Raw genomic sequence first — 27114 nt, forward strand, 5'->3', positions numbered from 1 at the left:
TGTATTTTAATCTAGAACCAAGAAGTTACCGCTGGAGTTTTTTGCATGGTAGAAGGGGTAACATGATCAGAAATATGCTTTAAGAAAATGACTTTAGAAGCTGTGTACAGTATGGTTTGAAGGGTGACACTCAAAGGAAGAAGCCCAACCAGGAAGCTATAACAATATTTCAGGTAAGAGACTATAAATGCTTGAATTAGGATGGTATCTGTGTTCATCAAGGGAGGAAACAGAAGTGAAAGATATTGTAGGAACAGAATCAATAGCACTTGGCAATTGATAAGATATGTGGCATGAAGGAGAATGAAAACTCAAGGATGATTTCAAGCATCGATAGCATGAAAGCATATTTAGCTTTAAATGTGTGTGTGGTCCGGAGGTTACAGAACTAAGTTTAGAGTTAGAAAAACTTAGGTTTAAATCTATCTTCAGAAACATTCTAGATTTATGATTCTGGGCAAATTAACTTTGTGTGCTTCAGAAAATTCCTTAAGGCTTATCTACGAAGTCATATACACATGCATATTCTACTCTAGATATAGGAAATCACAAATGCTTTTAAAAATTTCATGATCTCAAGAAGTTTTTAAATGAAGCTGAATAATCACTTGTTTATATTTCAGATGGACAAAGGACAAAGAAAGAAACTTAAATTTTGAGATTCTTTCATTTCATAGAAAAAAATCCATTTGTAGCAGAAATTTTCTGTCATAATTGGATCACTAAATTTATGTATGCAAAGAGAATGGAAGGAATGAGAATGAGCAAATGAGTTAATATTTTAAACCAAAAGGAGATTATATGCAAAGCTTAAAGACAGAAAAATTAAATAAACTGAATTTGATTATACAAAAGTAATAATAAATCACAAAACTAAAAGAGATTTCATCTGGTTTTTCCCCTTGTCTTCAGATGGAATTGTAATTAAACTATTTCTGAATGACATCTATCAACTAATTTATTTGAACTTTCTAGAAATGATCATCCCACTTTGCTTGATAACATGTTGCACTGGCATCTTCCATGTTAGAGTGAATTATCCTCCATATTAGATAATTAAATGTAAAAATCCTGCTTTAAAAGTAAAAGAAAGAAAGATCGAGAATCCCAATAGAACTAATGGACTGTAAGTGCAGAAAGAAGCATATTTTTTCCTCTATTGCTCTTTTTAAAATTTTTGCTCCTTATAACAAAACTGTTTTGCATGACTATACGTATTTGCATATATACATATATACATCTATAAAATGTGTATCATATTTCTTGTCTTTTTTGTGAGGCAATCAGGATTAAGTCACTTCCCTAGGATCACACAGCTACTAAGTGTCAACTGTCTGAGGTCATATTTGAATTCTTGTGCTCCTGATTCTAGGACCAGTGAGAGCACTGGTCCACTATGGCATCTAACTGTTCCTATGTTTCTTGCCTTCTTAAAGACTAAGAGAGGAGTGGAAGAAGGAGAGGATTTGAAATTGGAAATTTAAAAAGAATCTGAAAAATTATTAGGAATTGAATTCCTCAAAAAAAGGAGGATGATGGATTTGGTGCAAAGATCATGCATCCTTTTCTGGAGAAGTTGAATTTCAGTTAATCTACCAGATCTTCTGTTGAAAATGTCCACTTGGAAGATGGTAATACATGGAAAAGACTAGGGTTTAGAAACAGATCTGTAAATAGGCAAAGAGATGATAATTGAACCCACAGGAATTGATGAAGCTGATAGAAAGAGAATGAAGAAAAGACAAGATTGCGCAGAACTGAACCTCAATCACAGTTTGGGAATGGGAATTGGATAATGATCCAGTAAATATGATTAAGAAGGACTAACCAGTCAGTTGTGAAGGTAACCATAAGAACAGTCTCTTGAAAATCAAAAAAGAAGGAATATCCAGATTCAGGGGATACCTAACCATGTTAAATGTTGTGCAATCAAGAAAGATCAAGATTGAGAAAAGGTTATTGGATGTTGCAATTAGGTCCCAGGTAACTTTGCAGAGGATAATTTCAGTTAAGCATTAAGATCATAGGGCCAGCTAAGTGGTGCAGTGGATAGAGCACCAGACCTGAAGTCAAGAGGACCTGAGTTCAAATCTGACCTCAAACACTTAATACTTCCTGATTGTGTGACCTTGGGCAAGTCACTTAACCCCAATTGCCTCAGTCAAAAAAAAAAAAAAGTATTAAGATCATAAACCAGATCTCAAGGAGCTGCATATTAAATGAGGACAAAAGTAGAAGCAATGACTATAGGACATTTCCCCTCTCTCCCTAGAAGTTTAGATGAGAAAGAGTAATAAGATATGGGTCAGTAGTGGGAGGGAATAGTAGGATAAAATGAGGGTTTTTAGGATGGAGTTGGTAAGCAAACATGTAAGCTGTCATGAATTTGAGAGAATCAATGAAGGAGGAGTAAAGGGATTGCCTTATGGCAGTGAAAGCCCATTTAAAATGTAGATACCATTAATTTTTAGTAAACACGATCAGTCCCATTGCATTATTTCTTCTATTATTTTTCAAGAGCATGTGAGCAAGAGTAGGAAAGACAAATGTGAGGAAGTAAGAATACCTACAAGTACTGGTTGAAAGCCATGTCCATCATGCAGTCACAGTTCAAAGAACCATCTGTCAAGCATGCAGGGTCTGAGAAAGTATAACAACTTAAGCTTGCAGCCAAAGAATGAATGTTGAGACAAGGCATGTGGAATATATTCTCATTAGCTGTTGTTGAAGTGGAAGGCAGTCATCCTGGCTCATCAGAACCATTAGGAGAGATGCCTCTGTCACTGATGATCTGATTCTGGCCACTTGCCTTAACCTGACATATATAATAATTATTACATTATGAAACTTTCTGTGGTTTCACAGTTGAAAATTTCATTTTTGTCTGATTTTGTCTGATCTCAGGAATTCCTTTTTTGTAGTACTCAAATCTACCTTTTTTCTTTTTTAAAAATAATTTTTTTATTACATGGGAGTTTCTTCAGGACCTGTCCATTTGGGATTGAGCTCAGGGCTTTTAGCCTACTGTTCCTGGGAGTGGATATGGATTTCAATAATCTGTGTTTATGAATACTGAAAAGAAAAAAAGGTAAGTAAAAGTGAAGTTGGTTAAATTATTAGGGGTGGCAATCATTGATGAGAATGGTCCCATACTAGGATAGATTAGAGGGCCCATGTGTGAGACTATGGTACTCTTTGTACTCTTTAGTATTGATGAATTGGAAAAAAAACCAAGCATTCTCACAACAGAGAATATTATGCCTAAATACTGCTTTGGTAAGTTAATTTTCTTTACTTTGATGGATATAGAGCTGATCTTAGAGCCAGAATGAACTGGAAAGGGTCATATACTATCCTCCGACAAGTAGTTTTATAAATTTAGGCAAGTTACTTAAACTTTCCAGCAGTATCCAACTTCTGAGATTCTAAATTGCAAAGAAGGTGACAGTCTGCATTGGTAGAAGGGAATTTTTTTCATCTAGGAGTTGAAATCACTGAAATCACAGGCTCAGTATTTATCCTTTTGCAAAGCAATCTTCTTATAGCACTCCTTTAAGACTGATAGTTTGCATATTATGAACCCTATTTTGCTCAAGAGGAATCTAAAGTTCTACAAGTTTAAGCAACTTGCCTAAGATCATACAGATAGTAGCTATCTGAAGTGGGATTTCTTTTGATTCCAAATGTAGCACTCACTCTTCTATACATTTATGTGTTTCACACGAGTCTTATCCATTTATACTTATTTACTTATTCATTAATCTTGTTGTTTTTTCAATATTTGTAAATTTGAACTGAAACTATGGAATTATTATGAACTGAACACTTACTCCATATAAAGTTTGCAAAAGATAGGGAACCTTCCCTTCACACTTTGTAAATTAGGAAGCCAGAATATGATCAACCAACTGCACCCAGAAGAGGAAAATTCTATCTTGTCTTCCCCCAACACCCTGAATTTTAATTGCACCATTTTGATCCATAACAGCATCCAATTCATATTTTATGAAAGCAACATTGCATGCAATCACTGAATTCATTTCAGCCTCAGAATTTTAATAACTCTTTTTCACCTCCCTTTCAGTTTGAACAATAGAAGATAGACTGTCAGTTGCCAGGGAATCAAACAACACTCTGCTACCCAAAGTGTAAATTTAGTGAAAATTGTATTTGTAAGTAATGTGGCTGAAAGACAGCAATGAGGCAATTTGTAAAAGAGTCATAGAGATTATTTACACTAGTTACATTATTGTTTAATATTCTCTCATAGTGTGTGCATAATAAAATACTTCAAAGTAAAAGGCTAGCAATGAATGTGTTATTCGTTGGTATTCAAATGAAGAATTCTTACCTTGTTTTCATTGAAATTAGCAATGACTACTCCAACAAAGAGGGTCAGTCCAATCATGCAACCCAGGAATACAAAAACATGAATATAGATTCCGTGGATCTGCATAAATGGAAAATATGGTGATTCATCAAAGCAAATGAAAGCAGCTCTTGAAGCGTTCAAAGGATTCGATGTGCTTGCTTACCGGCCCCACACGATGAATAATAACATCCCTTACTTCCACCCAGCCTTTCAAGGAGAGAACTTCAAACAATGCCAGCATAGCATTTCCCACATTGTCAAAATTAAAGTTCCGAGGATTGGCCCTGTAATTCAGAGGAGGAATGCACTGTGAAATTCTGATAAGAAACATCCTAGGGACAGTGGTTGTCATTTTTGTTCAGTTTTAGATACTTGAGAAAGGCACATTTGACCTCTGAAAATACTGGTTCTATGACATCCTGTTTGCTTTATGGAATCAATAAAATATAGATTAAGTTAGTCTGGACCTCAGACTATTTCTTTTCAAATAGAAGGAAATATTAGCTATTCCTATATCCTGGTATTTTCCTAACTAATTGGTAATGTATATACCTTAAAAAACCCAAACTCAGTTGTTTTTTTCCTTTCCTCTCTTTCTATATGCTTTGCTTGCAGAACACTGAAATATATATATATGTATATATATATATATATATATATATATATATATATATATATATATATATATATATAAAGCTTTTTGCTTTATATTGAGCTTAGTAAAAGCAGTTGCATACAACTCAACAAGCATTTGTTAAGCAGCTACTACGTTCAAGGCACTGGGCTAACCACTAAGAATAAACAGACCACAACTATAAATAGTTCTTGTTTTTGAAGAACTTTTGAAGGATTCAGGAGTGGGCAGAATTCATCCTAGAACTATCTAGCTGACTGTTCTATTTTCTTTTTTTAACTATCTTTTAAAATTATAACTTTTTATTGACAGAACATATGCCTGGGTAATTTTTTTTTACGACATCATCCCTTGCACTCACTTCTGTTCCAACTTTTCCCTTCCCTCTCTCCGCCCCCTCCCCTAGATGGCAAGCAGTCTTATACATGTTAAATATGTTATAGTATATCCTAGATACAATACATGTGTGCAGAACCAAACTGTTCTATTTTCAATATGAGCCTATACACATTGGAAATTGGCAGACTACTACAAATTGGGACTTGCTTTATTGTTTTATTGATTGTTGTGATCTAAAAAAGTGATGGAGAAAATATTAATAATCTAGATAAAACTTAAGAGTGTGTGTGTGTGTATGTGCGCACGTGTGCCAACTGTTAAACATTTACCAGTATACTTCTGGAGATACATCATGTCAACAGTGATAAAGAAAGGATAATTTGGGGGAGGGAGAGAACTAACAACTCACAGGATCAGGAAAGAATTCTCACAAGAAGGAAGGGTCACCTTCACTGAATCTTGAAGGAACCTCAGGATTCTGAGAGTTAGGCGTCAGAAGGAAGGGCATTCCAAGTATGGATAACTTGTACAACATCTTAGAAGTGGAAGATAGAATATAGGATTTAAATAACAATGGCTGAAGTTTAGAGTGTAAGAAGGGTGGAATTGTGAAATAAGAATGGAAAGATAGGCTGAAAACTGATTTTTCATGGTTTTACATGTCAATTGAAATCAACGGGCATCAAATTAAGTGCCTACTAGATACTAGACAACTATGTTTAAGTTCTAGGGATACAAAAGCAAGTAATCTTCAAATAACTTATATTGCACTGGGGAGATGGATGATACAGACACAGAGGAATAACATATATGTATGCAAAGTAAATATAGAATTCTTTTTGTGGGGGGGGGGGGAGGAAGAGCACTAAGACTGAAGGAAATGCCTTTTCTAGGATGGAGTAATTAAACTCAGATTTGAGGAAAGGAAGAGATATCAAGAGACTGAGGTGAATAAGGAGAGAAATCAAGACAATAACAACCAGTCTGTCCAAAGTCATGAATGTAGAGGAATTTCTACTTTATCCTAGAAGCAATATGGAACCCTTGGAAATTCTTGAACAATGAATGAAGCTAAGTGGAAGATGGATTGAAGAGGGGAGAGATCAAAAGAAGGAAGGCCAGTGATGATTCTTACAATGATTTGAGAGAAGATTGAGAACCTCCTCTTGAATGGCAGACTAATAAACTATAAAAGAGGAAGTTGTGAGAGAGGCTGTAGAAGTGGAATTAACAAGTTTTGTCAGCTTATTAGATATGGGTGGTGGGGGTGGTAAGATGATGAAGAATTGAAGATAACTCCTATACTTTGGGATTCTGTTAGTGAAAGGATTTTGGTCTCCTAAAAAAAGAAATAAGGAAAATTGTGGAGAAGAGAAGTTGTTTTTTGGGAGATGAGGAGAAAATGAGTTCCAATTTTGAATATGTTGAGTTCAGGTTTATTTAATACTTTACAAAGTTTTTTTTCCCCTCACAACTAGTACATTATTCTCATTTTGGAGATAAAGGAACAGAGACTCAGAACAATTAGGTATCTTGCCTATAGTAGCATAGCATGAGAACTGGGATCCAATTCCAGGTCTTCTATAAGTCAACTTGTTTACTTTTCATTATGCTCTATAACCTCTAAGGATAACTTAGATTGGAAAGTCTGACTTTAAAAATAATTTCTATCTGTGTCCTGGTCAAGTATAATTACCATATATATAAGCTTTAATCTCTTAAATGTTAAATAAAATTGTGAAATATATTTTTCTCTTAGGCATAATTTGGTTGTTTCTTAATGATGCATGAACACAAATGACTGTACTTTGTGGAAAAAAATAGTGATTACTTTTTGGGTTATTAAGGTATGACTATTTGTTCTTAGGCTAAGTAGCTGGCTCTGCTTTTTTGTGTTCTAAAAGGGTCTTTATGCTTACTAAAGGTCAGTGTGCCATTGGTGAGGTGAGGAAGCAGTATTCTCAGGTACCACTAAAGTTTACTTGGCTGTTTGCTCCTGCATTGGATATTCCTAGGTATGTGAACTTTTTTAGTTAGTATTTTTATCATAGTTATGTGGCAGATAGAGGATGGGTCTAGAAATTATGCCATAGAAAGACAAATTGAAGGAACTGAGTACAAATAGCCTGAAGAAGACTTAAAGGAGACAAAGAACTATTTTCAAGTATCTGAAAGTCTGTAATGACTTTTGGGAGGTAATGATTTAATTGGAAGATTGCCTTTCATTGCCATCATCATTGCTTTCTATAATTTCTGTGGCTGCTTCTGTTCCTTGCTACTCTTTTCACTTTATTGTTCACGTTTTCTTTCATGACAGCTTTCTCTCCCTTTTACACATTTCTTCTTCCCTACTTACTGACTTTGATGTCCAAAGTGCTTCTCTGAGAATCACTAGTAGCTGGAAACAAACCTTTCTTTTTGTCAGCAGATTGATCACCATATTACATTACTTTCCACTTTCATAGCATTAGTTTTTAAGCTTAATTTTCCTATTATTAAATCTAGGACTTTCAGTGTTTTGTTTTTTTCTTTCTGGATGTAGGGCTGTTCCAGAAAAGTGAGCATACTGAGCATCTGGGGATATGCCTTTAAACTTTATTGATCTCATTAAAGAAGAAGTTAATTTAAAAGCAGGAACACTGAATACTTCCCATATCATATTTATGTATCTTTTTTTTAAACTATTAATTAGGGCAGCAAGGCAATGTGGTAGAGAGAAAACAGTCTTGGAATCAGGAAGATCTGAGTTCAGATCTGGTTTCAGACAACAATAGATTAGTTTTGCAAAGTTTAACATATAAAAGAGAATAAAGTTTGGGCTCTGATCAGTCTCAATAAAGCATGGAGTAATCTATTTCATTACTTTTCCAGAACAAAAAATTGATTAGCTTTTATCTCTCAAATGCAAAAAAAGGCGCTGTAAATCTAATAATAATGTGAATTATTATTATGAAAACTAAAACATATATAACTATATCTGTGACAATGATAAATTTATTCATTGCAGGATTCTGGTTTTGAGCTATATTTGATATATGAAAATAGATGTGTACTATGTTAGATTTTTCACAGAATCTTTCCTTTGAGATTTCAATTGAACTGTATTTTTTTTTTTCAGCAGAAAGAAGCTGAAAGGATTTTGCCGATTCCACAGTTTGTTCAAATGATGATTTCCCCCTCTCCCCCAGTACTGTGGTATGATTCTCAGATCTAATGCTGTATACTCTTTGACCCAGGCATTTTTTAACATAAAACGGTGGGGGTTTTAGAGCTGAATTTGCAATAACAACCTACTTTCATGTTGTATGTGCTTCAGGAGTTAGGTTACCTTTAAAAGCACACTTTCAGTATAAAAAGAGCAGAGTAAATCACATTAAAAAACAAACTAACAGCAAAACTTTCAGTATTAACTACATAAGATGTACTATTTGTGTTCATTTCCCTTCCATTAAAATTGGATAAGTAAATGAGAACATATCTCAAACTATAAAGAAAGCCTTATAAACTACAAGTACTACCCTTTATCATATATTCGTTGGTAGCAACATTTCTATTTGAAAGGACTACTATGGCATAACATTTTAGGAAAATAAATAAATTAAAAATGCAATGCATTTCTAAGTTAGAAAAATAAGAAACCAGAAAAATAAAAAGTCAGATTGGATATTAATATTTGCCTAATGTATACGTTCCAGTAGGAAATACAAAGAAGATCAAATCAATAATGTGGATTTACTCATCTGGCAACATTTAGAAATCTCTGTTGATTCTGCTCTTATATTCATGTAGAGGAAAAGCAAATATTTCCCTCTTTCCTTGATTATACCCAAGAAAAAAGGCTGCTGTAAGTACTCTAACACTAAATAAATATTTACATAATACTTTTTATCTCTCTCTCTCTCTCTTTATTTTTTATTTGAGGGGATATCCACTGAAATACTAGAGAGCTATTTAAAAGAACACATTCAATTTTCATTGAAAGGATATTGAATAAAAATGACATAGATTATTTTGAATGAATGAAACATTGTATTATTATAATCTATTGAGTCTTTACCTAGCCAAAAATACAATCCCAAATATTTTTTGGTCCTAAAATTCTCACATAATTGAAGAATCACACATAGAAGCTGATCTCACTTGGCTAGCCAACTGAAGGATAACTGAAGAAATTATTCTGTTTAAGAGTGACATTCACTTGACAGAGTTTTTCACCAACTCATTAATAAACCTGATAATATACTAAACTATTGGTCAATTGCTATGGGATGAAGTTTAATTATTGTTCAAAATCCTTCACAATTTCAGCATTTTGTGATGATGAACATTTTTTGAAAGTAAGGTCAAAAATGCCTAATAAAAATTCATATCAACTCTTCTGCATTCAGATGAACTATAATACATTTATATTTAAAGTCAGAGGAATTCTGATTTACAAAATGAATGACAGAAGGAATCTTTTTCCATTTTAGAGCCTATTGATTTCTTGCATTAAAAATTATGCTCCTATTTTCAATTTTAAAATATTCTAGAAAAGTTTAGGACTTAGTATTCTGTTAATAATTTATAAAAATATAGTTTTTTCATAGAATAGTAATGCATATATAAAATCCCAGTTAAATACAGTCTAAAAAGCTGAGACCTTTAAATGTACCACTCCAATATTTAGATTGAAGAATTGAATACTATGATACTGCTAATCCTTGGAGTTCCAGCTATTTCCTTTCAAATAGTGTGATATGAAGTACCACTAAATAAAATAATAATTGAATGAGTTTAACTGGGCATGGGCTGCTATCTCAATACATCCTCTGAGGGAAGTATTTCTATTGGTCTTCCTTTGCAGAGAATATTCATCACAGCATGTGCCAGCACACACAGTCTGTGTTCTGTGCAAGATCATGAATGACCTTTGCTGGATTCTACCTCAATATATTTAACTTCTTGTTCCCTTTCTTACTACAATCAGAATTCCATTGTATGAGTACATTTTATTCTATATTATTTTGCATTATTTATAACCCTGTAACTAATATAAATATTATTCGAACCATGTACAATTATTACAAGTGCTACATCACTGAAATCCCATGGGATACTGGTCTTATAATAAAATTACTCACCAGACACGAGGTACCCAAAATCCAGGCTTTTTTTCTCCAGGCCTTAGTTTTAAATTTAAGTTTTTGGAAACACTTACATTAATTCTGAATATGCCATGGCAATCTTCCTAAAGGAGAACCAAGGAGAAAATCCAGTAAATATTTCCCAAAATGAAGAGTGAAAACCATGAGATATTTTCAGGACATTTTAAAACATGTACTTTAAGAGATAAGAAATCTGAGGCATTTAAGTGGGAAAACTTAATGGGGATACAAAGTTATGGAGAATATCTCTTATACCTCTCAACACAATGAGGGAAGATATGAAAAGACCATAAAGATAGAAAGTGGGCAGATTATATATAGCTTTTAATGGCAAAGAGAGGATTTTATTTTTGATCTGAAGGTATTAGGGAATCACTGCTTTTTCCTCAGGGGTAACATGATTAGAACTGAAGTTTAGGAAGACCACTTTCTAGAGGACGAACGGAAATGGGGAGACTTCCCCAAATAGGGCAAAATTCTTGCAAGTCTTGACCTAGTTAGGCGCCTATGTAAAAGCACTGGCTACATCTTTTCTCCTCGGGTCTTTTTGTTCATTCCTTCTTTGCTTAAGAATATCATTATCTTTCACAGAATTCCTATTCAATCTCCCTATTCTGTCTCACATCCTCTGGGAAAAGGGATACCACTTCATTATTATGTAGGTATTTGTCTGCTCAGCCTATGTTTAAACATATAACCTACCAGAATAATTGAATATTTGAATTAAATTTGACTAGAAAATTTAAAATTGAAAGTTTGTTTAGGTTATCAATAATATCCTGGGTTACCCAAAATTTTACAGGCTTCATTCAGTAAATGATGCTATTCATTCTGTTGCATCCTTATTTAATTTAACATTGAACAAAATCCCTTATTTCCTTTTATATGTTACAGAGATTTAAATTCTTTTCAATTGTTCTTGTGTATTATGTTCTATAGAAATTGTTTTTTAAAAATATCTAATCAGTCAATAAAAATTTTATTAAGTACATACTATGTACTAATCCCTGTGTCAAGTGCTGGGAATACAAAGAAAGGCAAAGTATAACCTTGTTTTCTAGGAGCTTGAAATCAGTGCTACTGATCATTTTGGAATTAAGAAAAATATTAAATGGTTTTAGGATAAAAATTAAGGGTTTACTATAAAAGACCTGAGTGGAACTACTTGTTTATTGACAGAATGTAACATGACTTTGATTTTATACCATAGGGAAGAACAGAATTACTTACCCTTCTTATGATGTGGGGATCATTGCACTTTGCCAACTTCCCAGCAAAAAGCTGAACTCCAAAGCTTGCAAAAACAAGCATTAACGTCAGCAAGAGAATGGAAACCTGAAAGGTTGAAGAAATATGAACACTTTTCTTGTAACTTAAACATTAGAACACTATACCTAGTGCTTCTTAAACATTCATCAATCAAGTAAGCTTGTACTAAGTGCCCAGGATGTACGAGGACCTTTGGCAAGGACTGGAGACACAGAGACAAAAATGAAAGTTCCTTCTCTCAAGAGGTTTATATTCTATTACAGGAAACAGTGTGTTCTAATTTAAATAAACACAGATTGAATACAAAGTAAATACAAAGCAATTTGTGTTATAGATGGAAACTAGCAGCTCAGAGTATTAGAAGTGGTAGAAGTTGAATTGATCTTGAGGAAGGTGAGAAATTCCAAGATGAAGAAGTGAGGAGAGAATATATTTCAGGCATAAATGTTAATCAATGGAAAGGTGTTGAGAGAGGAAATATAATATTCTTAGTAAAGACAGGTAAATAATCCAGTTTGGCTAGACTATACAGTTTGAAAGGGAGTAGTGTGCTCTCCCAAAAATTTATAACAAAAAACAAAACTGGAAAGGTAGAGTGGAGATAGATCATGAAAGACTTTAAATGCTAAATATAATATAGGACTTGGCATTTATCTTTTTTTTTTTTACATGACCAAAACGTTATTTTGCTGTACAAAAAGAATCAGACTCTGAAATATTGTACAATTAGCTTGTGAAGGAAATAAAAAATGCAGGTGTGCATAAATATAGGGATTGGGAATTCAATGTAATGGTTTTTAGTCATCTCCCAGAGTTCTTTTTCTGGGCATAGCTGGTTCAGTTCATTACTGCTCCATTGGAAATGATTTGGTTGATCTCATTGCTGAGGATGGCCTGGTCCATCAGAACTGGTCATCATATAGTATTGTTGTTGAAGTATATAATGATCTCCTGGTCCTGCTCATTTCACTCAGCATCAGTTCGTGTAAGTCTCTCCAGGCCTTTCTGAAATCATCCTGTTGGTCATTTCTTACAGAACAGTAATATTCCATAATATTCATATACCACAATTTATTCAGCCATTCTCCAACTGATGGACATCCATTCAGTTTCCAGTTTTTAGCCACTACAAAAAGGGCTGCCACAAACATTTGTGCACATACAGGTCCCTTTCCCTTCTTTATAATCTCTTTGGGATATAATCCCAGTAGTAACACTGCTGGATCAAAGGGTATGCACAGTTTGATAACTTTTTGAGCATAATACTTGGCATTTATCATAGAAGTGTTAGATATCCATAAGTTAGGCTTTGTTCTCTGATGTCAAAGGTTATGCCTTCCAAGTCAAGATACTTGTTGTACCTGTTTGGAATGGCATGATAATAGTTATGGTAAAGAATTGAAGATTTAGAATGAATACAAGATCACCTGGACCAACGCCCTCATCTTAAAGATGAGAAAATGGAAGATCAGAGATATGAATAAAATGCTTTGCCCAAGGTTACAAGTGAACTAAGTATCAATTAAATTATCAAAATCAAATCAATATCAAATATCAAAATATCAAAAAATCAATAATTAAAAAGGGAGGGAAAAGAGTCAAATGGGTAGTTATTAAGCACCTACTATGTGTCTGGCACTGGGTTAAGCACTTTACAAATATTTTCATTTGATTTTTATAGCAAGCTCAGGAAGAAGGTACTATTATGATTCTTGTTTTTACAGTTGAGAAAATTGAAGTAGGCAGATGCTAAGAACTTATCCAGGGGCACCCAGCTATATTTGAGACTAGATTTGAATTCAGATTTTCTGGACATCAGTCCCAGCACTTTAACTACTGAACTACTTGGCTGCATCTAATGATAAACTGAACAAATTTTCTACTTTGTCATGATGCCTTTCATTTACAGAAATGGTATTAAAATGAAAGAAGAATGACTTAGCTTTTACTCAAAGCTTCCACTTAAGCAAAAAGTCCAGGTGTTTTAAAATAATTTTTAGATTTTTTTTTTATATTAGCATCAGAACTGCTATTCTTTGTTCAGGGAATTCTGTCAGTCCTTTCTTATAGCAATTGGTTTTTTGCCCCCATTTGCTCGAAATGGATTTCAGTCTCTATCAAAAGAGAAGAAATGAGCGGTAGTGTGAAGTTTACTGCCTTGTGGGCGGTCTGTGCCTGTGTGCTGAGATTTTAGATAATAATGGCAAAGCTCAGAGACTGTTATTTGTTAAGTTCATTTTGCTCCCTCTGCTGGTTACTTAATTTAATCAAAGCAAAGAGTACTGGAATAGCTATTAAATTATACTAGTCGAGATATTAAAATATATTCTTTTACTATACTAAAAATTACACAGAAAATCTAATTATTAATAGAAGTAGAGTGTTTGAAAAAAATCCCTACTGGTATAGCTACAATATAAAAGATCATTCAAATGTTTGTTCTAAATTACTAAGCACATGGAGTCTTGACTTAAAGGGAGCTGAATATTTGTGTCTTAATTAGCAGCATTATATAATGCTCCTTTCCCCTTCACTGATGGCTGTGCAATGCCATAAAAGTCAATCCATGTAGCTCTGGTTTAAAGAAAATATGGAAAGTCAGAGATATCTTTTAAAGGTTAACAACTGTAAACTGCTAATAACACTATCATCATGATGTCTTGAGGAATCCTACAAAATAAATATAACTAACCTTGTGTCTTGGTTTGCACAATAGGTATGTTGCTAAAGAGTTGTCTCTAAAAAGTTGGATAAATTGAATTCTTTTATAAATATAGAAGTGGAACTCACTATTTTAAGGAATTCAACAGTAATTTCATTTATAAGACAAAGACCCTTCTGTATATCAAATGATCTCCCCAATTTAACTTTATATATTTGTTTGAATTTTTAGTAAGTTTGCCCCTGTGCCTAAATCACTATTGTAGTCATATTTGTGAGGTAGATAGCATTAAATCTCTTTAAACTTAATTTGCAGATGGCAAAGCTGAAGCACTAAGATAAATTATGGTAAAATGTAAGTGCTGAAAGAGTCACTAGAAGTTAGCTTTCTTCTTGCTTATTTCATGAAAGCACATACCACTGTGCTTCATATGCATTTTGCTTGCTGGTAGACTAGCATCAGATAAATTAAATGTAGTGGAAATCAAAAGCATTTTAATTTATTTAAATGCATATAGTTATTACTTTCACAAAAATTATCTATCCTGACTTTTTAACTTCTAACATTAAACAAAAAAGTAAACTTTGTACACATTGAGTAAGCAAAACTCCTCTATTTTGTTATCTTTTCATACTCTATATCAGAACATAAGCCCATTTTCATCTTAGTTCAGTTAGACAAGCATTTATTGTCTACTATTTATAAAGCAATGAGGATACAAAGTTAGGAATGAAACTGTCTATGATCTCATGAATTGAAGATGAAAGTAATTGGATCATACCAGAAAGATTTCCTTGAAGCCACTGAAAAGTTCTCGTACTACCTTCCTCATTTGGGGTACCAATTTGAAGATTCGAAGGGGTCTTAGGCACCGAAGCACCATCAACAATTGTGCTCCAGATTTAGCAGGTACATTTTGAGGCATCCAACAAAGGAATATCAAACTCACCTAGGAAAAAGAAAGGATAGTTCTAGAATATTACTTGAAATTTATTCTGGAATATTACTTGAAATTTAGGGAAAACATCATTTTCTCATTGAAATATTCATCTAAATTAAAATGTCTAGTATAATGAGATATATTTTATTCCTACAATATTCAAAGGGATTTTTTTGAAAACTGAAGAAAGTTCCTAATTTTAGATAGACTCTGATATTTATTAGTGAAAATTCACCACTGTGTCACATTTATTAACCTAAATTACATGATGAAACTTATGTAGAGGCAGGCTTTAAAGACTCTCAAAGGAAAAAATCAAATCAGTGTTACTATTTGCTCTAAATTGATGAGAAGGAAGAAAGAGTTTCATGATGGAGACTGCTCAACACTGCCAAATGCTACGCATTAGGAAAGGAGGGTGAGAATTAAGAAAATGCCATTCATAAGGAGATAATTGGTGACCCCTTAAAAGTGATAGATGCCACATTTTAAGCGTCTGAGAACTGATGGTGATAACAACAATAATAACTATCATTCATATAGCACTTTAGGTTTGCAAAGCCTATTATTTATATATTATCTCATCTTATATATTATTATATTATGGTATATGTTATCATATTGTGATATATGTGATACATTATTATATCATGGAATTGTTACAAAGTAATATATTGTGATACTATGAAATCAATATTATCTCTCTTTATCCTTACAACAATCTTATTCTACTTCATTTTATAAATAAGACAACTGAGGCCAATAGTGATTAACTGACTAACCCCTGGTCACATAGCTAGAAAGTATCTGAGGTCAGACTTAGGTTAGATTTATCTAGTTCTGAGAGGAGAAAGTTGAAGGTCCCCCTACTAGGATGGTTTTACCATCTATTTCTTTCTGTAACTCATTTACCTTCTTTAAAAATTTGGATGGTATTCTATTTGTCACCTATAAATTAAAATCATTAAGATAAAAAGGCAGAATATTTACAGAGAGTGAGGGAAGTAGGATTGGGTTTGGGGACTGGAAGAGAGACAGAAATTTGGAATTCTAAAAGGAATGCTATTAGTCAACTATGAAAGTAGAATAAGGATTCAAAAACTGAAGAAGTTTGCCAGACATATGTGAGGGTTAAGTTTCAGCTAGACTGTGTAAATATATAGGGGACAAATTTATTGTTTTTGTGATGACATTAGCAAGGAAAAGGAACAGAGGAAGCAAATTCTGGGGTTTATCCTGAATGGAGAATAACAAACCAACTTATTTGATAGATGGTAGAAAAGTATATTGTTAAAAAATATTGGGGTCAGGAGAACATTGTACACAGCAACAGCAATTTTATATAGATGATCAACTGTGAAAATTTAGCTACCCTGATCAATACAAAGATCCATGACAATTCCAAAGGATTCATGATGAAAAATGCTTATCCACCTCCAGAGAGAGAACTGATAAACTCTGAGTGCAGATTGAAGAATGTTTTATTCTTCATCTCTTTGTTCTTTTTCTGGTCCTTTTTTTGGTAACAAGGCTAATACAGAAAAAGGTTTTTGAATGACTTCACATGTATCCTAGATATCTTATTGCTTGTCTTTTCGAAGGATGGGGGAAAGGATGAAGAAAAGGGTAAAATATGGAACAATAATGAATTTTTAAAAATAAATTTTAAAAAATTACAGGGTTCCAACCTGGATTAGAGAGGCTAATCATTTCAGGATGGAAATATGAGGAAAGATTGAGAGAAAGCACATCATGATAACAATGAATCACAAGTTCATTTGGGAATGAAGAAGGTGTTGAGAATGGGAGAAGGTAATAAGGAATAGAATAAGAAAGATGAAGAGAGAAAAACGGAGGAATATCTCCTGAAAGTGATGCATTATTACTGAGTCCTAACTCTGCTATGATGAATAAACTTATTTACCAAATCAGGTTTGATCTGAAATCACTTTAATAATTAATACTTATAATAATTCATAACAAGTACTTAAGTTTACATGAATAAGTCATATATGATATATGAGAATTCAAAGAAAATTTGATCAATTGAATTTATGGGCTCAATGTGATATTGACCCTTCCATGACTTACAGATTAAACTATTGGACAATGATTCTGAAGTCAAAAGACCTTTGTTTTCATTCTAGGAATAATCCAATCCTGCTATTTATTACCAGAGCCAATCACTTGATTTTTCTGGGCCTTAATTTTCTCATATATAAAATGACTAATAGCCATTGTAGTTCTAAATTACTAATATCATTATCATGAATAGATTTGGGACGAGTACTTAACTTCTTTTGTCATTTTCTTTATCTATATATACAATAATTCTTGTGCTACCTACTTCACATTGAGTAAGTGCTAAGTAAAGTATTTAAAACCTTAAAGTACTGTCTATATAAATGTGAGCTATTATTATGATTATTGAAGTCAGCTTTTCCAACTATCAACACTATTCCCTAGGAATACAGGAAGTTTCGAAGCTGTAAAGTTCTACATTGATAAAACATTAAAACTTACAAGATAGATAAATATATCCATTACTCCACCAAAGTCTCTTATGACTGCAGTTGGAGTGAAAAACAAACCATCTGCCATAATCTTCAAGTTGAGCTCAATGCTCATGAATATCACAAACACATATTCAGCGATCTGCAAAATCAAAGGGCAGGCAGTAAATTTGGGGAACTCAGTGGTCCAAATTATGCATTAATCATTTTCTGTCTTATTTGTGAGCTATGAGTTGGTAGTAGTACCTGCAATGTAGGTGCATGCATGACTCTCCGAAAGGGGGATTCAAACATCATTGAAATGCAAGAGCAGATAGTCACAATGATCATCACCCAGTCCAGGTAGGTAACCAATCCTAGCAAATCACTGCCAAAGAGCAAACATAGTCATAAAAAACTTCAGGAAAAGGCTTTAAGAGTCAAGGCCTATTGCTCATGTGAATCTTAGTTCAACTAGGGGAATTGTGAAAGATTTCATCAGCTACTTCACAGAATAGTGTAATGAGGAAATAAAGGACAACAGAGAAATTTGATTCAGCATAAAATAAAACATGAAAACTTCAAATACGCATGGAAAGTTGAGTTCGTGATGCTTACTATAGTTGATGGTACTTTGTATTTTTCACAGCTCCTGTGACAGGGTCTGTCTTAGAACTGAAAGAGATAGCAGGGTTATCAAATTAAACAATATATCAAACAGAGTATAACTCAGTAGTATAATATTTGTATACAAGTTTCAAATAGCTCAGATATTAGAGGCTTCAGTGAGTTGAATGTATAAATACTGATATAAATCTCCTATGACTGAAAGGCACCAAGTAATAGTAATTTAAATAACATAAGGTAAAGAAAAAGACTTTATAGATTTTTTTTAACAGAATATGATTTTACCACTTAGTCACAAGTCAGTATCTTGGTTTAGAATTTATAGTTATACATAAAAACCTTTAGCAGTAGCTTAAAAACAAATGTGATTCTGATGTCAAATATCACTTGAAAACAATGCTCTAAAATATTCTTTGCCTCATGAATCATCATGTGATTTCTTAAAATTATTAAATTATTTATAAGACTTATACAAAGTACTTCCTGTTATGTCTGATCACCATTCTGTAGAATACTTTCAAAAAAGGCTGCCTTCAATAATGATAACCTCTATGGGTTGGGAATCAGAATAAGACTCTAAAGTTCACAAGGGCCATGATTATGTCTTATATCATTACTCTTGAGATGGCTGCTTTCATATCCATTTTACAGTTGAGCAAACTGAGGTTGGCAGATATAAAGTGATTTGCTATGGGTTCCTCAGCTGGTAAGTATTTGAGGCTTGATTTATAATCAGAACTTCTTGATTCCAAACCCAACGCCCTATTTACTACTTAAATGTCTCCCATAATCTACATAAAATAATTCACTTTGAAACTTATTCACATTGATCAAGTTAACCTGTAAGTGACTACTTTTTTAACTTTGTGAGATCTTAGTGAATCTAGGATCACTAGGATTTGTTCAAGGAACAAATGACTTTGAATTTAAAATGGCAAGAATCAGGGTAAGATTAAAGAGCAATCAGATTTGGGAGTGATGAAATTTTGGTTCTAGACCCAATTTTCTCATTAACTAACTGCATGATCTTGAATAAGGCATTCTATTTTCTCATCTATAAAAAGAGGGAGCTGGACCAACTATAATATCTCTTAAGCTCTAGAATTATGATATTTCACAAGAAGATTGTAGTATATAATTTCTATTATCTTTAAAATCTGATGGTTTCCAAATGTTAGGACATATGGGACTTTAGAAATTATAAAGTTCAAAGACCTCCATTTGTATATGAGAACACTTAGGTCTAAAGCAATAATCTGACTTAGTAAAGTCATTCTGTTAGGAAGAGGCAGAAGGGAGACTAAAGCAATTCATCCAACACCAAATCAAGAAGGTATTCCATTCATGGTGGAATACTTGATTATGACAGAGAATCATCATCAATAAAAGGGATCATTGATTTTGGCACTGGGGAAGGTACATTTGAATAAAAGCTTATACATGGAATCATTTCACACTTAAGCTTTACTTCCTCTTGTATTTCTGGTTTTAACTGAGGTTTTATCTAAAATAACATTTGAGAATAAAAAAAATCCTCTTTCACATTTTATGTTCCCAATAAGCCTAATCTAGAGAGCCAAGAATATGGTTCTTTCTGAAGGACCTCTGTCTCCCTCACAACTTTTGATGTAAATCTTGTCTCCTTTCAGGTAGGAATAGAGAAACAGGAAAGAAATATGTACATGGCTATTAACAGAAACATTATTCCTCTCTCCTACCCCATTTCCCCTCCTCTTTCACTCAGTAATGAATTACACAGAGTGGTATGTTTTGATGTCAAAGAGGTTGGAAAATTTCAGTGTAAGTGTAAAGACTCAATCTATTCTTAGCCTGATTGGTCAACCAATTCATTACAAGACACTGATCAAATTATTTAATTTTCTTATAACTCAGTTTCCTGCTCATAAATCCTTGAACTAATAACATTGATCTGAAACACATGGAGTAGTAGTTTGAAATAACAAAGAAAATGACTGTAAAATGTTTTGCACAATGATTATTACATATATATTAAATAAATCTTCTACCTACCCTAACTTCTTGATTTACTTTGCTAGTAATGGTTTGATTAATTATTGCTCGACCCACAAGAATTGCATATTTCTTTTATTTTCTCATGAAATAACCCTTACTTTGTGAATTTAGAAGAAAGAACTGATCAAAACTTACTTACAAAACTTTAACATACTTACGCATTAAACCGTGCTCGAACCACCACTCTGCAAAAATTTCGGAACCTATGCTCACGGCCAACAATGAAAAGGGGCTTGTCAAAATATGGATGATTTTCTCTTAATTCTTCCTCTTGTACTTTCCTTGGGAAAAAAAAAAAAAAGGATTCACAGGAAAGTAAAGCTTAATTTTTTTTTTTTAGAAGTAAATGTGATCCATGGGTCATTGTATCCCTCAATAAGTTTTCATTTCAGCTTGTTCCTTTTTTTCCTAGACCATCTTGGGGAAAAAAGAATTCATGGGAAATTAAAGCTTAATTTTTTTTTAGAAACAAATGTTATCCATGGGTCATTGTATCATTCAATACCTTTTCATTTCAGCTTGTTCCTTTTTTTCTTGGATCATCTTGATTTCACTGTCTTCTCTTTGTGCATTTCTATATCTCACTGTGTTGGAATGCTATAAATATGTGAGAATAACATATTAAAAAGAATTAATTTCATTTACATGATAATAATAAAATAATCTATTTTTTCACTTATATTCTTATTCTATAAAAATAACATAATATTGTCTATCAGTGGGATTTCTTCCTTAAGTATAACTTGAAATTCACATAAAGTCTTTAGAAAAGAGGCAGCATGATACCAGGGAAAAGCACTGGACTAGGAATCAGGAAATCTAGAGTTTAGTGCTGCTTCTAATGTGTGTTATCATGAAAAGTGATTTCTTCTCTTTGCATCTCAATTTCCTCATCAGTAAAATGAGGGAGATAAGAAAATGATGTCTAAGATCCTTTCCAAGTTTGGGCTACATCATTCGGTAATCCCATGTTTATCATTACCCATAGTTATATCACATAGAGTATTTTGGAGAAAAAACCATATTGACTCAAATTTAAAATTTTCACTAACTTACAGTCTCTGAGTTGGGGCAGGGACCCATAATGGAGCTTTAAATGAGAAGGTGGTTGAAATGAAAAAAATCTCATGAATCCCAAAAAATTCTGCCAGTGTAATATGGTGGATGTGTATTGTTATTTTTATTTTTTATATGATTTTGTCCCACCCCAAGTATAGTGAAATTAACCAAGATAAAGAACTTTAAATTCTGTTGTTGATAGTTCCCTATTGGGTCACCTGAACACCAAATACAATACATGTTTAAAGTCATCTTTTGTTTTGGCCTTTTTAAACAATGAATTTTTGATGAGTCAATTGGAAAGAAGTATTCTGAATCAATATTGCACCTGTTGGTCCTTAGGCAAATTTCTCATGATAATGTTCTCTCCTAATATTTATCCAAAGAATTGTGAAGCCAAAAGTCACTTGGGGAATAATAATCATAATTCTGGTGAAAAATCAGTGATTAGTTGGACAGATCTGTGACTATGAATAGGTTATGAGCTTCGAACTTGCACTTGAATTTTTACTTGAACTGCATGACATGACTGTGAATTAGCTGATAAAGATGTCTGCAGGCTTCATCATTATAGGCTGATCATTTTTTCAGGGTTGGCAGTAGGTAAAGGTCAATTCTGTCCACAATACCCACAACTCCCATACGTCCCAGAATATTCATGTAGGCATTAAAGGTCCAGAGCTCTGGTCACTAACTTGATTGATTCCATGCTTATTCTGACATAACCATTTATTCCCTAGTTAAATGAGCAGTAGATGAACAACCTTCAAAGAGACTCTGCTATGATTCTCAGTATTGGATAAATTGCTTAGGTTGCCTATGTCTCTGTGTTTGAAATGAGAAATTACATATTCTCCATCTCTCCTCACTAGAGAAATTTACCAGGGTTATGTTTGAGTCTATTCTTTTTGCTACTTATTTATATTCTATTTTTTTTGAATAGTACCTTGAAAACTGTGGAATCTAGTACTCTACTAGTCAGAAAACTTTATAATTTGATTTCTGTGTCCTCTAGTTTGTAAAACAACATACAGCATGTATTGAATTGATTTTATTGATTGAATGAAATCTTCAGTTTTTCATCATAGAATCAGAATAGCCAACAAAGATAGCTATATAATTTTAAAAAGATCTAACTGGAGCTACATTGGATCATGCTAAAGAAGAAAAAATAAATTTTTCCACCAAAACTTCACAAAAGTGATTTTTTTTCTTTTTTCCGTTTTGTGAAAGAAGAAAATGTTTTCTACTTTGAAAGTTTCTGAAATGATGTGAATAGGCAATTGAGGGAAGTGGTGACAGAAAGGCAAATCTGTAGGGACCTCTAAGAACCACTCTACTGACTATATGTTTGGACTTGAAGGGATCTGGAAATGTTCCTCATGCATCAAAAGATCTCTACTCAGGAGTCACAGTGCTTAGAAATCTATCACTACAGAATCATTCTTTGGGATTAAATATTGCTTTCTCCATTTGGTCTTAAAAAAATTCTCCTGGGAAGGACAAAACACTAAGTCACTAATACATTAGTGAGAATTGGTTTAGCAGATTATCACTCTCTTTTGAAATCAGAAGTCATCTGGGCAGTAAGAGAACTCTGGGTACCTGGAAGTGAGAAATGAAAGGATGAGGGGAAGGGACAGAAAAACAAGACGGGTCACTGAAGATGAACTTTGCTGGCTTGTGATTTTGACTGGATCATTTAGCATTTAGAATAAACTCAGATGATAAAGCAATCAAAACTCCAGTTTCCAAAAATTGACAACAGTGAAAATTTAAAGCTGAAAACTTAAGTTTTCAGGAAAAGGCAGATAAATGATTTATATTATCTTTAATTTCTTAATTTATCATCTCCTGGATAATTTCCCCACATTGTTCAATTTATTTAATCTTCACAATAAACATATTGTTACTGCCATTTTATTGATGAGAAAACTGAGGCAGACAATTTATATGACTTACCAAGGGTTCTTACTAAGTGATTTAAGTAAAATTTGAACTCAGTTCTTCCTGACTCTATGCCTAGAGCTCAAGCCCTTGTGCCACTTAATGATAGTTATACCAGGAGTGCTAAATTCAAAGAGAAACTGGCTGGATACCAACTTTAAAAAGCCAAATCTTCATATTATATGTTTTATTTTAATTATATTTAATTTTAATTCTAATATTTAATTTTATTTAATCCTATTTTGTTAATTTTCTCAGTTATATTTTGACTACATGCAAACAGCATTAAGGAATGGTGTGGATGACATACAGTTCACAATCTCTATTTCTGATACTTCTGAGTTACATAATTATCAAATTATAGCAGTAAACAAATAACAATTTCCTCTTTGAGCAAGAAGTGAGTATGGAGTAATATAGATGCTTTAAGTAAATAAATGTTTGGCTTAATACCAAACAGATATTGAAAGATTAAGACTTTTTAAAAAATTTAAAAATTTTTTTTAGAATGCAAGCTTCTAGAGGGCAGAAGTTATCTTCTCTATTAGAACCAAAACATTTTAAACATGTCAATAGTAAATGCTGTTCATCATCCTTATTACATAAAACCTTTTTCATTAAATCTTTATGACTTAAAGATATTTCTTTAATTATAATAATTATTTATATCATGTTTTCACTGAATTAAAATACATGTTTTGCTTCTACAAATAATATTATATATCATAGTGATGTCATTTTTAAAATTTCCATTTGGGACTGAATATCAGGACTCTTTGGAAAAATGGTCTGAAAGTCTAGACACTGAATTTGTATAAACAACCATTTAAATGGAAATTCATAATTTTGCTCCCCAAATCCAAAGCATCGTGTAAAGACTTACATCTTGAGTCAAGGTTTCAAGAGATTTTCCCCTGCTGATTCGCTGGCTGTTAGAACCATGTCTCAATGACCTGAAACAATCATAATCAATTTAGTGACAAACTTCAAGATCAAACTATAACCTTTAAATAATGACCATTATAAAGAACAACTCTCCTAATATTTTATATGTAAATACAATATATTTAGAATCTCACTCTTTACACCAGAAGCTTAAGCTCTTCAATTGTCTCTAATGCTTTTTAAAAATTAATTTTTCCTTTGGATCTTTCAATAGCTCTGTAGTCAGTGAAAGAAATGACATTTGAAAAAATTTTTAAAAAGTCTTTTTTTTTGTTTTGAGACAATAAGTCTCATTATTGCTTCTAACCACAGATGCAACTTATTCTATTAATCCTTTCTTTCCAAGAGTAGCAGTTATGATGTTTACCCATTTTAATTCTTTCAATCAAATAATTTTTCCCCTGAAAATTCTCTCACTGCTTTCCCTGCCCTGTGCATTTACCTGCGTTCTTGACGAATATGGTGCTGCACACTGAGTATTGACCTTTCTTTTGCTGGCTGCCCCTCAAATGATCCACTCAGCATGCGTTGTCTCGTACAAGCCCTGGGGGAAGAAAGAACCCAAGTTAAATGCATATTTTTCAGGTTTCACTAGAAATAATACATAGTTGCTAATTACTCATTACTTTTTAGGAAACCTATCCCAAGGCAAAAGTATGGGGAGCTATAAAGTATAGAATAGGAAAGTAAAGCTAAACAGGCTAGACAGTGTCCAAAACACCAGCAATGAGTTCTCAAAAACCAAAGAAAGATGGCACAGTTGAAGAAGTTGGAGTTGCATGATTTCCTATAATTATAGGAAATCATGATGTTAAGCTTTGATATAGAAAATCGAGGTTTTGTAATGAAGGGTCCCTGACAAGGAGCGATATAAATAGGTTCTTGAAATTATAAACATTCCAGGTTTCTAGCACTACTTGAAAGAACTTTACAAACAACAGAGTCACATAAAAATGAAAAAAAAAATAGGGTCAAAAGCAGTGCCCAAGCCTAGAATTTAAAAGTTAGAAAAATTGAAATTGAACCTGTACATACTCAGACAAATGATATAAACCACTGCTTTCCAGGACCTTATAACAAGGTGCAATGGAACCTTATAACAAGATGTTATGTAAACCATGGCCAGACTTTCAATTTTAGCTCGTACAAATTTTCTGAGTTAATGCAATTATTGTTATGATGCAAATTACTTCAAGGAAAAAAAAAACCTAATATCCCACCTTTTCCAAGAAGCTTCCTCTAACTAATTATAGAAAAACTGAAGGAATGCTCCTGAAAATGCAGTGTATCAGCAAGAAAAATGAATCAGGGGTAAGCAAAACTGGGTTCAAGTACAAGTTGTGCTATGAACAATCATAGACAAGCCAATTGAAATTTCTGGCTTCTGGTTTTGTTGTATGTAAAAAGACAAGTTTAAATTAGGAGATCCCCACACAGTCCAAAAATATTATGCTCCATAAGATATATTTCTTCAGATATACTTTACATTCAATCCAATAAATCCATTTAATGATGACCTTATTTATGAATTAATTTTTATGATGTGCCATACATTTAGCATTTCTGATTCATTTCATTTCTGTCTATCTTAGAACATAAATGCCTAGAGGATAGAGACTAATTTTACTTAACACAGCACCATGAATTATTGTACTATGTGCTAATGGGTATCTAAAGAATGGTCTTGATGATAATCATGATGATGATCAAAATAATGACCGAACCAATATACTGCATTATATGGCATCCTGGTATTATTGTAAGAAATGTACAAACTGCCATCACTATTTATTTGTTACAAATATCAATCAGTAGTTTGGGAGGAAGGTTCCATCAAAGTCAAGATTTTAATTCAGAAAACAGTGTTCATGTAGCAGTGGTAATAGAAAAGCAACATTTAGCATCAAGATTATAGCTAAATTATAATATCAGTTGAAAAACTAGGTTGTTACCACAGGTCATAATTTTGGTCAATGAGAAAATAGAATATCATAGAATCTTCAAATGAATAACTTGAGGTTTTTTGGAATAAAGAGGGGAAGAAATATGTCATTTTCAATGACTTGGAAGCATCATAGTGAGATTCATTCAGTGAAACCATTCCATAATGGATTAAACCTGAATAGTTCTTGTCAACAATTCTGGAGATTTTTTTTTATGGTAGAGATTGCTGGGCATTCATATGACTTGGGTTATAGTTATCTAAATGTCATAAGCTGAAAAGCTAAAATCCCCTCTTTTATTGTTGGTGTCTATCTTTCAGTATTGTCTTCTAGAGAGAAATTGAAATTGATATATAAAAAAAGTATATGGCAATCAGCACCTATGGAGATACCTTCTGAAAGTCAAAACTGATACCAACTAGGTTGAAATTTACTTCAACAAATCACACATTGTAGCTTTACTTATTTTTTTTTTTTTTGGAAAGCTCTGAATATCCTTTTGGTGTGATCAACAGCTGAAAAATTCAGGGTTACCTATACCTACAAGACAGTATAAAATAGCAGAGAGAGTACCTCATATCAGAACAGTTTTTTCATGTTTCCTGTTTATTAGTGAAACTCTTGTTGGCTTGGAATCCAGATCCTATCTGCATAGACAAATGACAACTATCTAAACCTTCCTTCATTAGTTGATCCCTCTAGAG

At 32.9% G+C, this 27114-nt stretch overlaps 1 protein-coding gene across 2 annotated transcripts in view; it reads right to left on the minus strand.

The window, feature by feature from the left end:
* NALCN (sodium leak channel, non-selective) overlaps positions 1-27114 on the minus strand; it is a 476168-nt gene that overhangs the window by 36399 nt on the left and 412655 nt on the right. For both annotated transcript variants that reach the window (XM_031958631.1, XM_003765762.2), the window contains exons 19-30: positions 24910-25011; positions 24406-24475; positions 21022-21113; positions 20675-20797; positions 18474-18530; positions 18123-18243; positions 17887-18018; positions 15205-15372; positions 11723-11827; positions 10469-10575; positions 4536-4656; positions 4352-4450 (exon numbers count right to left, since the gene is read on the minus strand). In XM_031958631.1, the coding sequence (XP_031814491.1) occupies positions 4352-4450; positions 4536-4656; positions 10469-10575; positions 11723-11827; positions 15205-15372; positions 17887-18018; positions 18123-18243; positions 18474-18530; positions 20675-20797; positions 21022-21113; positions 24406-24475; positions 24910-25011 (1297 nt within the window). The remainder of the gene's footprint in view (positions 1-4351; positions 4451-4535; positions 4657-10468; positions 10576-11722; positions 11828-15204; positions 15373-17886; positions 18019-18122; positions 18244-18473; positions 18531-20674; positions 20798-21021; positions 21114-24405; positions 24476-24909; positions 25012-27114) is intronic.

This window comes from Sarcophilus harrisii, chromosome 3, assembly GCF_902635505.1.
Source record: "Sarcophilus harrisii chromosome 3, mSarHar1.11, whole genome shotgun sequence".
NCBI lineage: Eukaryota > Metazoa > Chordata > Mammalia > Dasyuromorphia > Dasyuridae > Sarcophilus > Sarcophilus harrisii.